The following is a 15,880-nucleotide window of genomic DNA, read 5'->3' as shown; positions in this document are numbered from 1 at the left end:
TAATTTTCCATTCACTTTATTTGCAACATTCCATTATGACATGTTCTTGAAGAAAGAAAGGGATTAAGATGAACTGGTTTTTTTTTCGTTTGCAAGAACTTCATTGACCAACGGATCCGTGGTGAATAACGCAGACCTATTAGGCTATTGAGCACACTCAAGGCACACTGGCTGATAACGAATGCTCAAACAATTTTTGGAATGATAATGAAGCAATCACCGTCAGTGATATTGAGTGCGTGTAGAAATTTGTTTGGAAATTGCAACTCTGCTGGCTGGTGATGCTCCTTGCCGTCAACCAATGCAGTGAAAAACAGACGGAACTTATTGCATGGAAGGCCAGCGAATTCCTGGAGAGACTGCTTTAGATCACGCACAGTTTGCATAATGCTGATGTCCATCTCTTTCGATTTTCCATCATCATCGTCCATTTTGATTATGACCCTGCGTGTTTTCTTTGGAGAAAGATCAAGCTCAACAAGAGGATCTAGTTTCCCATATGCTTGTTCAAGTTCATGATATCTGAAATAAAAAATAAAATATTCTGTTTCATTTCTAGATAATAATACTGATATCAAGTTGCAAACCCTTCTATGCTAAATGGTAAAAAGATACCATTGCGGTATCACCGGGTAATTGAAAATAAGAGATCCTACAGGGATTTTTGCTCCCACAATAGAATATAGAATTATCTATGTAAGGCAAAAGAATTTTTTTTCTCTACTCTTACTTTCTTTCCTTCTTCCTTTATGATAAAGAATACATATAGGGAAATTTAAAAACAAAGGTGAACACACTTTAATTGTCCAATTCAATAAGGTCTATGTATGTGACGTTGTGTTTGGATTTGTTTCAATATATGTGTGTAGAATTAAGGACAAATGACCGTTTCTGTTTTTTCAAAGAAAATATCAAAAATGATGTTCCCTGCATAATTGTCATTCTCAAAAATCCATATGCATAACTATAGGGCCCAACAAGAACCGGAAATTTGATTTCAAAAAGATCCTTAAAGTTTGGGTTACACCCTTGGGAAAAATAACTTTCACCAATACAAAACGTAGTATCTGCATCCCGTGCACGTGAAGTAGCACGATATTTAATGCAAATCATTTAAGATTAGTCATTGTTGCAAGACATTATTGTCAAAATGGCTGTCTTGCTGTTATGTACGTGTAATGGAATGGAAATAAGTTATTTTTCAAGACACAAGATACAAGATACAAGAATTGTTATTTAACGTTGTACATTGGGTAACAAAACATTGGCTCTCTAGAGATATTATTGCGGCAAACAAAGTAAGAAAACAAATAAATAACATAATAAATTATATATAATGCCGCATGCAGGTAAGTTAAGCAAGCATGTACATGTATAACAAGACATTAATACTTAAAGACAAAAAAATCGGAACTAAAATAAAACAGCACATATTATGATTTGATTATCGCAGAAAAATAAATGTTATTTTTTAGGTTAATAAAGAATACAAGTATATCACACATGTATTGCTAAACAAAAGATATAAACACTTAGAGAGTGTATTGTACATATATGCTAATATAGCATAGGGTAAGATTTGACAGAATATACATCAATATAGTTTGAAATAATCGGGATGGACTATGAACTCGGTTTTATGTAAATATTGAATCTAGAAAGTCTTAAATAAAAAATGCTGTACAATATTATAACTGATATATTCAAACTTACACAAAACACAAAGATTAATAATCTAAAAGGTAACAAAATCATAAAAAGTAAACAAATATAAGAAGTGAAAAAGGCATGCTACAGCAGAGGGGAGAGAACTAAAGTAAAATACGAATAAAAAAAATCATTAACTCCCTTGCTAGCAATGTGGCACAAAAAGGCCAAGACAAACTAGTGATTGGGCAGTCCCTACCTACAAGACTTGTCCTGGCCTAAAAGATAAACACAGAAAAAACTACTGGGAACAGATACTACATTGACACAGATCAACGTCCAAGGTGCGGAGCAGTCTGCAGATCATTCCATAGTTTTCAACAAAACGAATACCATTCGTTAGGCTGTTCCACACCAAAGCCGCCTGAAACATGATGGATCTCTTCCCGTAGTTCTCCGTCTTTACCCTTTTATATGTTGACAGTCTGTTGTTGTCAAAAGTATAACTTATAAAATTTAGTTGGATAAGTCTGGTGCCAAATTTTCTACAATTTTGAAAACTTCTTTTGCTAGGGTTTTTTGCCTATTAATGCTAGGTTTACACTATGTTCCCGGCGGCCACGGCAGCCCCGTTTCAGACCACCGTGGACTGAACGTGGTGACCGCGAGACAACGTGAGACAGCGCAGAAGGACGTGATAGACAAACGTAAGCGGTCGTGAATACCGTGAATGCCGTGCCAGATTTTTAAACTGTCAAAAAATTTGCCACGGCAGTCACGGCAAAGATGGTGAACGCCACAGGACGTAATAAAACGGGATTGACGTAACAAAACGTAACAGTGCGTACGAGGCCGTAACAAAACTTCCTGACGGTCCGTGGTGGAACGGGCAGCAAGCACGTTCCCCGAAATCTCACGGTGATTTCAAGTTTTGTGACGTTCTGTTGAGTTTTTTCCACGTTTTATCACGGTTGATGCAGATTGGCTGCACGTTTTGTGCCGTTTTGTCCAGGTTTGTCAAGGTTTTGACGGCAAGCCAAGGTGAAAGATAGCCGTTTCGATGCGTTCTGTAAAGGCACATCACGGCTTGTAGCGGTTGAAAGCCCGACGTGATACGACGTGTTGCGTCTTACTACGGTCTTACGTTGCAAGATATATATGATGGAGTATCATTGCCTGACCTGGTACATATTTGCTACTTCATGGAGTTATTTGTATTAATAAATAGAAATAGTCATTATCAAACACATTTAAACCATAAAATCATACCAAGACTATTATTGCAAAAGGCAGATTAAGTGAGAACCATTAGCTATAATAATTATAATTTTGTAATCAAAACGTGTTTGAAATGACATTTTTGGCAATAAATATTGTTTCATTTGCTCCAAAAAAGCCCGGCATCAGACTTTCATCCCTAGTAAGCCTTGGCGGACCGTGAAAAAAAGTATCGGAGCTTGATCAAAACGTGTAAAACGTAGCAGATCTCATCATATCGTAACAGGCCTAGAGAGAACGTAGTGGTATCCTTGATAGACCGTGCTATAGCCGTAGTGTACCTTTAACCTCCGGGAATAGCACTTTCCCCTATATCCACGGTCCACCACGTAATCCGTAAAATACCGTGGCAAAACTTCACAAGACCTAGTTCAACTTGAATGCAGAGACAAAAATAGCCAAAATTCCACGGCGCACCACGTTTCGGGCAAACGGGGCTACCGTGGTCGCCGGGAACATAGTGTAAACCTAGCATTACATGTAAACCAGAGGGCCTGTATCGCTCGGCTGGTTTGTAATGCCAAGTAATGTCCTGAATACAGGTTCATTGTTTCTTTTCTGAAGGAATTTTAATATTAACCTCTAAATCCCCTATTGGGCCCCACCCCTCCCGCCCCCAGGGGGCCAGAGTCAAAATTTATACAAGTTCTGTTCCCCTTCCCCCAAGGATGTTTGTGGCCATATTTGGTTACAATCCATGCAGAACTCTATGACTAGTAGCGATTTAAAGGATTTACCTCTATTTCCCCTATTGGGCCCCGCCCCTCCTGCCCCCGGGGGTCAGAGCCAAAATTTATACAAGTTCTGTTCCCCTTCCCCAAAGGATGTCTGTGGCCAAATTTGGTTACAATCCATTCAGAACTCTATGACTAGTAGCGATTTAAAGGATTTACCTCTATTACCCCTATTGGCCCCCCCTCCTGCCCCCGGGAGACCAGAGCCAAAATTTATACAAGTTCTGTTCCCCTTCCCCAAAGGATGTTTGTGGCCAAATTTAGTTACATTCCATTCAGAACTCTATGACAAGTAGTGATTTAAAGGATTTACCTCTATTTCCCCTATTGGGCCCCGCCCCTCCTGCCCCTGGGGGATCAGAGTCAAAATTTATACAAGTTCTGTTCCCCTTCCCCTAAGGATGTTTGTGGCCAAATTTGGTTACAATTCATGTAGAGCTCTTGGACAAGTAGAGATTTAAAGGATTTACCTCTATTACCCCTATTTGGCCCCGCCCCTCCTGCCCCCGGGGGACGAGAGCCAAAATTCATACAAGGTCTGTTCCCCCTCCCCCAAGGATGTTTGTGGCCATAATTGGTTACATTCCATTCAGAACTCTATGACTAGTAGCGATTTAAAGGATTTACCTCTATTTCCCCTATTGGGCCCCGCCCCTCCTGCCCCCGGGGGACCAGAGCCAAAATTTATACAAGTTCTGTTCCCCTTCCCCCAAGGATGTTTGTGGCCAAATTTGGTTACATTCCATTCAGAACTCTATGACAAGTAGCGATTTAAAGGATTTACCTCTATTTCCCCTATTGGGCCCCGCCCCTCCTGCCCCCGGGGGACCAGAGCCAAAATTTATACAAGTTCTGTTCCCCTTCCCCCAAGGATGTTTGTGGCCAAATTTGGTTACATTCCATTCAGAGCTCTATGACAAGTAGCGATTTAAAGGATTTACCTCTATTACCCCTATTGGGCCCCGCCCCTCCTGCCCCCGGGGGGTCAGAGCCAAAATTTATACAAGTTCTGTTCCCCTTCCCCCAAGGATGTTTGTGGCCAAATTTGGTTACATTCCATTCAGAACTCTATGACTAGTAGCGATTTAAAGGATTTACCTCTATTTCCCCTATTGGGCCCCGCCCCTCCTGCCCCCAGAGGGCCAGAGCCAAAATTTATACAAGTTCTGTTCCCCTTCTCCCAAGGATGTTTGTCGCCAAATTCGGTTACAATTTATGTAGAACTCTATGACTAGTAGCGATTTAAAGGATTTACCTCTATTTCCCCTATTGGGCCCCGCCCCTCCTGCCCCCGGGGGGTCAGAGCCAAAATTTATACAAGTTCTGTTCCCCTTCCCCTAAGGATGTTTGTGGCCAAATTTGGTTACAATTCATGTAGAGCTCTTGGACAAGTAGAGATTTAAAGGATTTACCTCTATTACCCCTATTTGGCCCCGCCCCTCCTGCCCCCGGGGGACGAGAGCCAAAATTCATACAAGGTCTGTTCCCCCTCCCCCAAGGATGTTTGTGGCCATAATTGGTTACATTCCATTCAGAACTCTATGACTAGTAGCGATTTAAAGGATTTACCTCCATTACCCCTATTTGGCCCCGCCCCTCCTGCCCCCGGGGGACCAGAGCCAAAATTCATACAAGTTCTGTTCCACTTCCCCCAAGGATGTTAGTGGCCAAATTTGGTTACATTCAATTCAGAACTCTATGACAAGTAGCGATTTAAAGGATTTACCTCTATTTCCCCTATTGGGCCCCGCCCCTCCTGCCCCCGGGGGACCAGAGCCAAAATTTATACAAGTTCTGTTCCCCTTCCCCCAAGGATGTTTGTGGCCAAATTTGGTTACATTTCCAATCCATGCAGAGCTCTATGACAAGAAGCGATTTAAAGGATTTACCTCTATTACCCCTATTGGGCCCCGCCCCTCCTGCCCCCTGGGGGTCAGAGCCAAAATTTATACAAGTTCTGTTCCCCTTCCCCCAAGGATGTTTGTGGCCAAATTTGGTTACATTCCATTAAGAACTCTATGACTAGTAGCGATTTAAAGGATTTACCTCTATTTCCCCTATTGGGCCCCGCCCCTCCTGCCCCCAGGGGACCAGAGTCAAAATTTATACAAGTTCTGTTCCCCTTCCCCCAAGGATGTTTGTGGCCAAATTTGGTTACAATTTATGTAGAACTCTATGACTAGTAGCGATTTAAAGGATTTACCTCTATTTCCCCTATTGGGCCCCGCCCCTCCTGCCCCCGGGGGACCAGAGCCAAAATTTATACAAGTTCTGTTCCCCTTCCCCAAAGGATGTTTGTGGCCAAATTTGGTTACATTCCATTCAGAGCTCTATGACAAGTAGCGATTTAAAGGATTTACCTCTATTACCCCTATTGGGCCCCGCCCCTCCTGCCCCCGGGGGGTCAGAGCCAAAATTTATACAAGTTCTGTTCCCCTTCCCCCAAGGATGTTTGTGGCCAAATTTGGTTACAATCCATGCAGAACTCTATGACTAGTAGCGATTTAAAGGAAATGTTGACGGACGGACGGACGGACGGACGGGACGGACGGACGGACGACGGACGCCGCGCCATGACATAAGCTCACCGGCCCTTCGGGCCAGGTGACATGTAAAAAATCTAAATTGTGATCTTTAGTAAAAAAAATGATTTTTTTTTTGTGTAAATCATTTTCAATAAATCTTATAGCTCGTTCCTGTATCTTTTCCATTTTCCTGGTGTTGGTCATAATACAAAAATGCCACACTAATGGACAGTAATTAACATTTCATATAATGAAAGATTTTAAAATAGTGATTTTAGCCTTTTCGGGTTAGTAGATGCTTATTCTTTTCAGTACACATGCTTGTTTAGAGTCTTTTCCACATATATTTCATAAATGAGAGTTAAAAAGGTCGATATCTACGCCTTAACGTTTCACAGTGTCTTCACAGGGTATGTTTTGTTTTCAATGTTAAAAGATTAAATATGTTGCGTAGATTTCTTACCAATATTAATGATTGAAATTTATCTTGGTTAGTCTTCATCCTGTTATTTGAAAACCAGTCAATTAAAATTCCACTTTCTTTCTCTAAAACACTTTGTACTTTTGATACAACGCCATTTATGTAAGACAGTGTGTTATCATCAGCATGATTATAGAGGCAACTGTCTGTTAAATTCATTAAAAAATATCGTTTACAAATATATCAAAAATATGTAGCCCGAGTACAGACCCCTTAGGGACCCCGTATTTAGGGGCTCCCAGGCACTGCGTATGAACACCAGTCTAGTCTGCTGTAATCTCTTGCTGAGGTAACTGCTGATGGACTCAGTACATGTAGCTGGTTTATCAAACCCATGTGCCTGCAACTTCCTCTGCAATAATCTATGAGGAATGCAGTCGATGGCCTTAGAAAAGTCAATAAGGATTCCTCCTCTATATATATGTATGCTTTCCATTGTCCAAAGCCAGACGCCAGTCCTCAAGGAGGCACATAAGAGTAGACTGACACCCAAAGCCCCGCCTGAAAGCCGCCAAGTAGGGGTTAAAGATGGTGTTGTGGAAAGGTTTGAACTGGTTGTGAATGATTTTTTCAAATACTTTAGATAATGAAGGTAAAATACTGATGGGGCGGTAATTTTCTTTGTAAAGGGGTTCATTCTTTTTAAATATTGGGAAAACTTGAGCTGCTTTTAGGAAAATTGGGAATTATTCACAACAAAACAGATACGCCATCAAGTACAACTGACTTCTTTGTGTCAAGTTGTGAAATTGTTGATTTGACCATATTTGGTTCTATATGATTTAAGGAAAATGCCGGAATGGTACTGTCTACTCTAGTTTCCTTAATTTTACATATACTGGAGTGACTAGAGAGGTCATTGACTTGTTCTAGGTTCGTACCAATATCTTGCGCTACTGTGGAAAATTAGTTATTGAAAACATCACAAATGATTTTTTCATCAGAGATAATTTCACTATTTTCTTGTATTACACTATGTTCTATGTTCCTACATTTATTAGAAAGAAAAGGTATTACAGTTGGCCAGAAATCTATTGATCCTGGTCCTCTAAAGCAACGTTCTATAATATAGTTTCTGATCGATTTCTTTTTTAAACAACATAGTTTCATTGTTTCTGATAATTTTCCCAGTTTTCAGTAAATCAGACTCTTTTATATTTATTTAAAAACATCCATTTTTTGTATATTTCTATTCTAAGCTGGCATTTGAAAAATGGTCGTTTATTGAATTATTAGGTTTTTTAGTTTTAATAGGTAGATGATCATCAATACCACCTTTAATGAGCTGTTCATGTACCCAGTATATTGGGAAGGTGTACATGTTCCAGGTCACGATTAAATGAGTCTGGATCGAATATTTTGGGATCCTGTAATCTGTACCTTTAATAGCAATTCCAATGATGTTATGCCAATCACTAATTTCTGCTGAAGACAGTCACGGGTAGTTAGTTCTAATTCGAATAATTGATTCTCGTTTGAAGAAAAAAACCAAAATCAAACAATTAATATGTTGCAACTTACTACATGTACCTGTACATGAATGTAAAATGAAGATAACGCTGCATGTCCTGACTTGAAATACTTCTTTTGTAAGAAATCAACGGGAACATTACGCAAATGAGATAGTGATGAATTAAACCCATTCTGCCTTGATTGAGAGAGCACTATACTCCATGATGGGATAGTTACATTCGCCTTCCACTCGGGCACTATCCATTGACAGACAATACTGCCCTCTCAGCAAGGTTATAATATATAAAGAGCAAGCAGTGCTTAGAAAACACAAGAGTTCACAAACCTTGAAGGTGGGTTTTCCTTGTCCATGAAAAATCGTATAAAGGCCCGTTCCGCATCCTCACGCTCAACCATAGTTATTGGACTACCATTCAAATGAGTGATATTTGGCAAGCGAGCTATGATCATTTGTCGTCTCATTTTCTCATTATAATTCTGGAATAATAATCAAACGTACATTTAGCTCTTCAACCTTGGACTTACATGTCCGGAATTCTAATTAGCATCATGGTAAACTGACGTGCATCTGGTAGTTATAAATACTTTAATAATTATATGTATATATATATATATCATATTTTGTTTCATTCTGATTATTCCAGTTAACATTTCACAAAACCCTAGATAAATGTTATTTTGACTAGCTATTACTAGTAAAAGATGTGGCAAAGAAGTAATTCCTAACGGTGTGGACAAAAGATTGTCGAAATTTCGAGGTGATCTGCCCCTTTGTTTAGACACAAGAATTTATTTGTTCTTCTTGTGTCTTGACAAAGGGGCAGATCACCTCGAAATTTCGACGATCTTTTGTCCACACTGCTAGAATTACTTCTTTGCCCTATAGTTACTACTTTCAGTTATTCATATCCTACAGACATATGTCTATAAGGATCTAGTGTGATATGGAAAATAATTGTTGATATTACTTCCTTGACCCATAGTAAAAATGCATACACATTTTAGTGATTCAATAATGAGCTCTTTTTGCGCCACAACATTTACGCTAAAATATCATTGTGCTGATTTTGATTAATTTACACTTTACACTGTTAACATATCAAATAATTGGAAATACATCACGATAAATTGTTGTCATAACTCAAACACTTCAACACCCCCCACCTCCCACCCCCGCCCTATCCTATTCTACATTGGTGATATGATGGATGTTCTCATTTATACTATAATTACCCATGTAAAGAGTGCATGCATAGGCAACACGGTTTTATATAGTTTTCTATTTTAATCAACTTCATATTTCATTCCCAAATGTACATTGGTGTTTGCAATAAAAGCATATATTCTGTATAATATAAATAATTAAGTTTTCTATGTAGACTACTTTGCAGTTAGTAATGTAAGACATGTACACTATATGTAAAACAGTCTCATCTTACCTCCAAAAATGGAATATTTTTCATACGTATATCACAGACTTTTGGAATTCTTCTAAGTTCTTCTATGTGTTCCCAACTGGGTAACCTCGTCGAACTGATATGAAGACATTTGAGACAGGGAAACATGGCCACTGTTTCAGAACAGTCCGAAATCATATCCGTGAGGTCCGAATCAATTGTGATTAGAGTTTCCAAATTTGGAAATACACGTCCAAGTTTGGAGATTTCTGACCATTTCTGGACTGTATGTTTGTTGATGAAAAGTTTCTGGAGACTTGGGTAAGTTTCTATTTGGTCTACATCTATGGACGCGTAGCCATTCAGACTAAGGTGAAGTTCACTTAGACTGAAAAATACAGCAGAATTATTCACCTCATTATGTCTACTGAATGTAAAATCTATACCTATCATAGCCATTAATATAAAATCAACACGAGTCACTGGTCTGATAACCATTAAAAAATTAATTAATTGATTAATATAATTATATATCATGTCTCCTACATTGGATCGTTTGTTATAGAAATTAATTCATCAAACAAGAGATCTCAGAGGAATTTTGCCATTCAACATAAAATGGGATATGTTAGTCAATAGAAAAGAAAATCTTTCTCTACTTTTGCCTCTTCATTTGAATACACAAAGGGAAAATTAAGAAAGTCTGCATAACTGTAACACAACGCCAAATTAATTATAGCCAAGCGAACCGTGCAAGTTTGAGAACGATCTTATCAGCACATTCTGTGAAAGTGTCAAAATCCAAGATGGTTGTTTATATACATATCAGCACCAAAAGTATAAATGGAATTTTAAAGTGATTCCTTCATTACGTTTTGATGGTGATAACAATGATTTAATTGTCAAAATACAAAATGGTTGTCTATCGGCCATCTTGTTTTCCGATTAGTCGCAAATTCAAATGTGCACAACTAAGGCCCATGGAAAATTTCAGACATTTCCTTTAGTACTTTTTGCGCAATAGCGGTCGGTATTTATCAAAATACAAGGCCTAAGTTTCATCTATGTAACAAGAATTCGTAGCATAAACTTCTTTTTAAGAAGACATCATATTAAATGAGAAATCTGAAGTTGATGAACTTATCTTTACTTCTATTAAATGCTTTTCTATGGAGAATTCAATGTTAAGGCATAATGAGGAAACTGAGCCAAGCAAGATTAGACCAAGTAAAATTTTGATCAAGCCAAGAAAACATCTGTATTCTAAGTAATCATACATTTTCTCGTGGAAACAAATGCTACAGTAATAAGTCCAAAGAGAGGATACCTTTGTAAAATTAAAAAAAACTCAAGACATGAGTTGTAGGTAATAATTACCAAGGAAACATCTTCAATAAGGTCTTCATGGCGGACCACGATGTCTGTGTATTGTTCAAAATCAGCAGATTTACAGTTGGAAACGTCTGTGCTTCCCCATCTGTGCCTAGCGATTCAGTCGACAAAGAGTTAGATGTCAGATTCAGTGTTCGTAGTCGTGGCATGTGTGTTATAATAGACAGCACCTGTGTTCAAATCAATTAATCAGCTCATCTCTGACATTGAATATCATAATGATATTCACTTGTGATAAATCCTGTTAACTCTGATGTCGTATAGGAATGACTTTGTTCATGATCAACGTTTTGCCATCAGCCACTACCAGACAAATTGATATGCGATAAGTCATATGTCAGCTACAAAGATAGTAACAATAAATGGCCGTAAAACATCTCAAATCGTTTCTGTTAGAATAAGAAAGGTTATAATGTGGTCTTTGAAATTACGATCACTGAATAGTGCTTACAGTAATATCTTATTTATATCATATTTCAATTGAAAATTTTTAGTTGGTAAAAACTAAGGATTGATTGATAATACGTTTTCTCCTTCCCATAATTTTGTGCAACTGATAATATTGAAAACTCAAAGCATAAAAGCATAATTGTTTGCTTACACATTACACTACCTCTTTAACTGCACACCCGTATATTTTGAGACTATGATGTGATCAAAGATTATATTACCTCTTTCCAACAGGTTAATAAATTATTGGTAAGGTCAAGTTCTGTAACACGGTAGCACAGTGATGCGATGGCGTCAGTCGGTCCAGCCCACGTCACTTTGTTGTTGTCCAAAACAAGAATCGGTGGAATCACAAGACTTCCGCACTCTGTTTCAATAAAGAATACATTTGTATTTGCAAAAGAATTAAAAAAAACACATCCAAAAACATATTTGTGTTTGTCATAAAATCATTACGAAAGAAATATTTTTTCTGTTTTTTTTTTTCAATTTTTGAAATATGTAAAAGACAACGGGAAAATAGCATAACGTTTGCAAAGCAGCAGCACACTTCAATATTGTCAAATTGAATATGGCCACTATCCTCCAGTTGTGTTTGGATTTGTTTTAAAATGGAGCTGCACATTTAATTTTAGGCTGACCACTTCAATACTTCCAAAGAAAGATCCAAAATGACTTGCTGCTTATCAGTCCTATTGTTTCCTGATCATTCAAACATTGGCAGAACTACATGGAACACGATAAACTTAATGTACAGAGATATCCGTACAGAATATGTTGAGAAGTCTCAAAATTAAACTTAAATATTGTCATATAAATCGATTAATCCAGGAAGTGTAGAAGAGAGACGTAGGTTTTCCGTCGTGACGTACACGTATATTTATATGTGTGTGTGTAGATGATGTCGTTCTGTAAGTTAGGCGGGTGGCAGAGAGACGTACGTTTTCCGTTCTGACGTATATTTATAGATGATGTAATTCTGTGTGAGATGACACATAATTAACGTCTTAGGATATGCTACATGTATGGATTTTCCTGTTAATCGGTTGCGTAAGCTTAAATATCCAATCATCTGGTCGCAAATGGCTGGTCATTCTCAAATAATATAAGTAACTGTTTCGGGAGTGGAATTATAGAAAGAATTGGACCTCTTTGCAAGGCGAAAGCGTGTCTAAACAACATTTACAATATTTGGGGAGCAAACTTAATTAGTTGGGCAACAGCAGTGATGGATGGGCAAGTACTCCTCCGCAGACTCATTGATGTATATAAAAATAATGTAATTTGCACTCTTCGACATATTGATCACAAGATATACATGCGAGGCGATATGATATCTTATGGTCATTCCCCTTCCGCGGTCATTTATACAAATGCTTGGAGTGAAGGGGTGGTGATCACTGGGGAAGGAGGACTGGTTTTATTAGTCCCCTACCGGGGAAACTGGAGGAGACTATAGTCTTTGCTCTTGTCTTTTTGTGTGTATGCCAGTCCGTCTGCCTTTCCGGATTTGGTTTCCAGATAATAACTTGAGAACGAATTCGTGGATTTTTGATCAAATTTACACAATGGTAGCATATGAGATATTTATAGATAAAAATTTTCACAAAATTTTAGTTTCTGGACGATAACTTTAACACATTACCAGAATTTGTCCAAACTTCATACAATGATAGCAAGGGAGGTGGCATAGCTTCATTAATTGGGATTGAATTTGGTAAGAAAGGTCAACTACAAATGTCACTGTTACTTAAAATAGATTGTCATTTATAAGTTTCTGGACGATAACTTGAGAACACATTATCAGAATTTGTTCACGTTTCTGACAGTTGTTCACACCGAATTTCCGATGTTTATGAAATATACATAGAGGATCTTACATCAGTGGCTATGTAATAGGCTCGTGCCATATCAATGTTTTGAACTCGTTTGATAAATGACGTCAAATCTATATGTGACGTCATCAAAGTGTTATTACACATGTGTTTTGCAATGTTTATGACATGGCCGTATATTACATGACTAGAAGGGCCAGTTTTGTGATAAATGTATGATATATAAAGGCCGATATGATCAGGCATGTACATACTCGCGTTTTTGACAGGTGTAACATGTAAATGTAGTTTAAGGTTGGGCACGGATTTCGTCTTGATGGGAGAATTTAAGCAATACTTTTTATCAAATGGGATGCTACATTATATCTGTGGTGATTCAAGTGTATTGAGATTGTTTTCGACAACATTTAGTCATATTTGCAATATAGTCAACAGTTGGATTATATTTTGTTCAGAAATAAAGCTAGGGCTGCGAACTCTAGATGCCACAAAGTGTTCGTACATGTATTGTGAAGGGATTCTGACATTCATTTATCCATGTTTCTTTTAACACTATTGATATTTCAATGCAATGTAAGTGATATTTGCATTACCCATATCATATATACAGTGTATGTGACTTTAGTGTGTACATTTATTCCCTTGCGAGTAAATGTTACGCAGCAAGAGAAGCGGTAATACATTTGAGCCAATAAATATACAGTATAGTGAAATCACAATGGAAATTGTATCCTGCTTTCCTGTTAATTAATGACACAAACAGCTCTTTATATTTCACCGATGTTAAATCATTATCACAAAGTAGTGTTAGAGACAGTGCCTTCACAAGATCGTCAACCGAGTTGCATGGATACGTTTTTACACAGAAATGCGTTGGGAACGTTCTATTATTAGTATTATTTGTATCATACATTGGTACATTTTGATGGTGATTATAATATACATATACTTATAATCACATTTAATTGTTTAGTGAGTAATTTTAAAAGTACATTGTATATGTTCTTTTTAAAATATAATTTATAGTTTGTGATTATGATACATTGCCAACCATTAGCATGCTATGGTACTTGTACTGTACATATTTACCATTGGCAAATTATCCTTTAAAAAATCATATTTCTATTTACTTTACAAAAAAAAATATTTTTACATTACACACATTTATTTGTATATGTCATATTTGCACAAGTACACAACACAAATATATATCTTTATATTTACATTTATTTAATTAAAATCAACTGTACTAAACAAAATCATACAAATGTAATTCAATCTTACAACATTATAATTTCATAAAACACATAATATTATTAGAGGGATATACCTTTTTTTCCTGGAGCATTTGTAGAAATGTAAACTTTGAAGTCATTTGCATTATCGTCAGCACTGTATTTGGCATTAATAGCGTCTATCAGGGAAAAAGATTCATCCTGCTCGACTGCAGCCATCTTCAATTCTACACATCGATCCTGTGTAAAATAAGTCTGGAATTTTGCCGACATATAATAAAAAGAACATTGCTAGAATTTCATTTTATCTACAAGATTTTATAATCAGTTGTATGTTTACTGTTTAAAGTTCGCTGCCACACTTATATATAACAACAAGTTTTAAGCATTAAGAAAACATATAGGCCCTAAAGGAAGTAAATATATGAATATATTATATTTTTAAAAATAAAAGGATGCCATATACAGTTACTAAGCAGAAACAAAGAAGAGATTAAAACAGAGCCAGTATTATAGTGACATACATGTATATTACAAGTACATGTATGTGAAGAAGACATTGCCAAATTTTGCATTATGAGCCTATCTTTTAGGCTGATTAATTGCTTCCCTTTTCCATTATATATTCTTGTGCACATTTCATTGATATTTTGAAACACCTGTAATATATACATGTAGCCTGTAACATATACATGTATTATATGTTAAAAGTTTATTATTATTATTATTATTATTTTATTTTTCATCTCTTATGCAATATTGAAGAATTTGAAACAAAAATTTTAAAAAAAAACACTTAAATTGAGCATTTTCAGCAAAGCTTTCAAATTTCAAAGAAAGGACAAAAACTCTGTGAAATCTACAGTAAATATATACTTGCAAAAATCGTATTCAACATCTTATTTTGGGAAACCTGGTCATATCATATCATAATATACATACATACATGTATCGTTATATATTGGTGTATGCAGAAATAATCAGGGGTGGATATAACGTCAGAGATAGTAACCCCTGTATCATTGAGGGTGGTACCGTATGGTTGTGTTATCTGGATATTTTGAAAATAAACTAGGCCTACATGTTGGTTTGTACTATAAGGGACTAACTGGCTACGGGACGAAACCTATCAGTATTGCGTCTATGTATATATAGGTAACGTTACACTATATAGCTAGCAGCTAACATGTAACGTTAACGTTAACAAATGTTTCTAGAACCAGCCGCGGGGTTGCTTCTTGAAGAAGGGGCCTTGTAGTATGGAAAATAGGTACATAACTTACCTTTTACGGATTTTTAAGGGAGAAAATCAAAATAACACTTAATCAGTCAAGATTCACAGAGAGGTGAGTACATGTAACGGTTTTAACTGACCCATGAGTTATATCAATCGATATCTACTAGAAAGGTAAACATTGCGAAACCGGAAGTGT

The 15,880-nt window shown here is 37.0% G+C and overlaps 1 protein-coding gene across 3 annotated transcripts; it reads right to left on the bottom strand.

Annotated features, from left to right (window-relative positions):
- LOC138317817 (tubulin-specific chaperone cofactor E-like protein) lies at positions 1 to 15,869 on the bottom strand. 3 transcript variants are annotated; one of them, XR_011207806.1, is made up of 8 exons: positions 15,731 to 15,868; positions 14,543 to 14,702; positions 11,599 to 11,744; positions 10,913 to 11,097; positions 9,578 to 9,923; positions 8,464 to 8,615; positions 6,876 to 7,166; positions 387 to 522 (listed from the first exon to the last, which is right to left on the bottom strand). XR_011207806.1 is itself a non-coding variant. In XM_069259731.1 (7 exons), exons 2-7 carry the CDS (start codon positions 14,664 to 14,666, stop codon positions 186 to 188), a joined length of 1,290 nt encoding a protein of 429 aa, XP_069115832.1. In that variant the 5' UTR covers positions 14,667 to 14,687; positions 15,731 to 15,869; the 3' UTR covers positions 1 to 185. The 3 variants fall into 3 exon arrangements, 2 of the variants coding, with proteins under 2 accessions (XP_069115832.1, XP_069115831.1); XM_069259731.1 differs by lacking the exon at positions 6,876 to 7,166 and having other exon boundaries at positions 1 to 522; positions 14,543 to 14,687; positions 15,731 to 15,869; XM_069259730.1 differs by lacking the exon at positions 6,876 to 7,166 and having other exon boundaries at positions 1 to 522; positions 15,731 to 15,863.
- Positions 15,870 to 15,880: the final 11 nt, after the last annotated feature.

This window comes from Argopecten irradians, chromosome 3 (genome assembly GCF_041381155.1).
Source record: "Argopecten irradians isolate NY chromosome 3, Ai_NY, whole genome shotgun sequence".
Taxonomy (NCBI): domain Eukaryota; kingdom Metazoa; phylum Mollusca; class Bivalvia; order Pectinida; family Pectinidae; genus Argopecten; species Argopecten irradians.
This window is presented reverse-complemented; position numbering and strand designations above follow the sequence as displayed.

Bases quoted from the DNA above. Each gene is read 5' to 3' on its own strand.
- LOC138317817 (XM_069259731.1), bottom strand. From the start codon at position 14,666: ATGGCTGCAGTCGAGCAGGATGAATCTTTTTCCCTGATAGACGCTATT. The intron at 9,924-10,912 runs GTAATTATTACC...TGTATTTTTCAG, and splicing joins TTATTGAAGATGTTTCCTTG to TCTAAGTGAACTTCACCTTA. The intron at 8,616-9,577 runs GTAAGATGAGAC...TTATTATTCCAG, and splicing joins AAAATATTCCATTTTTGGAG to AATTATAATGAGAAAATGAG.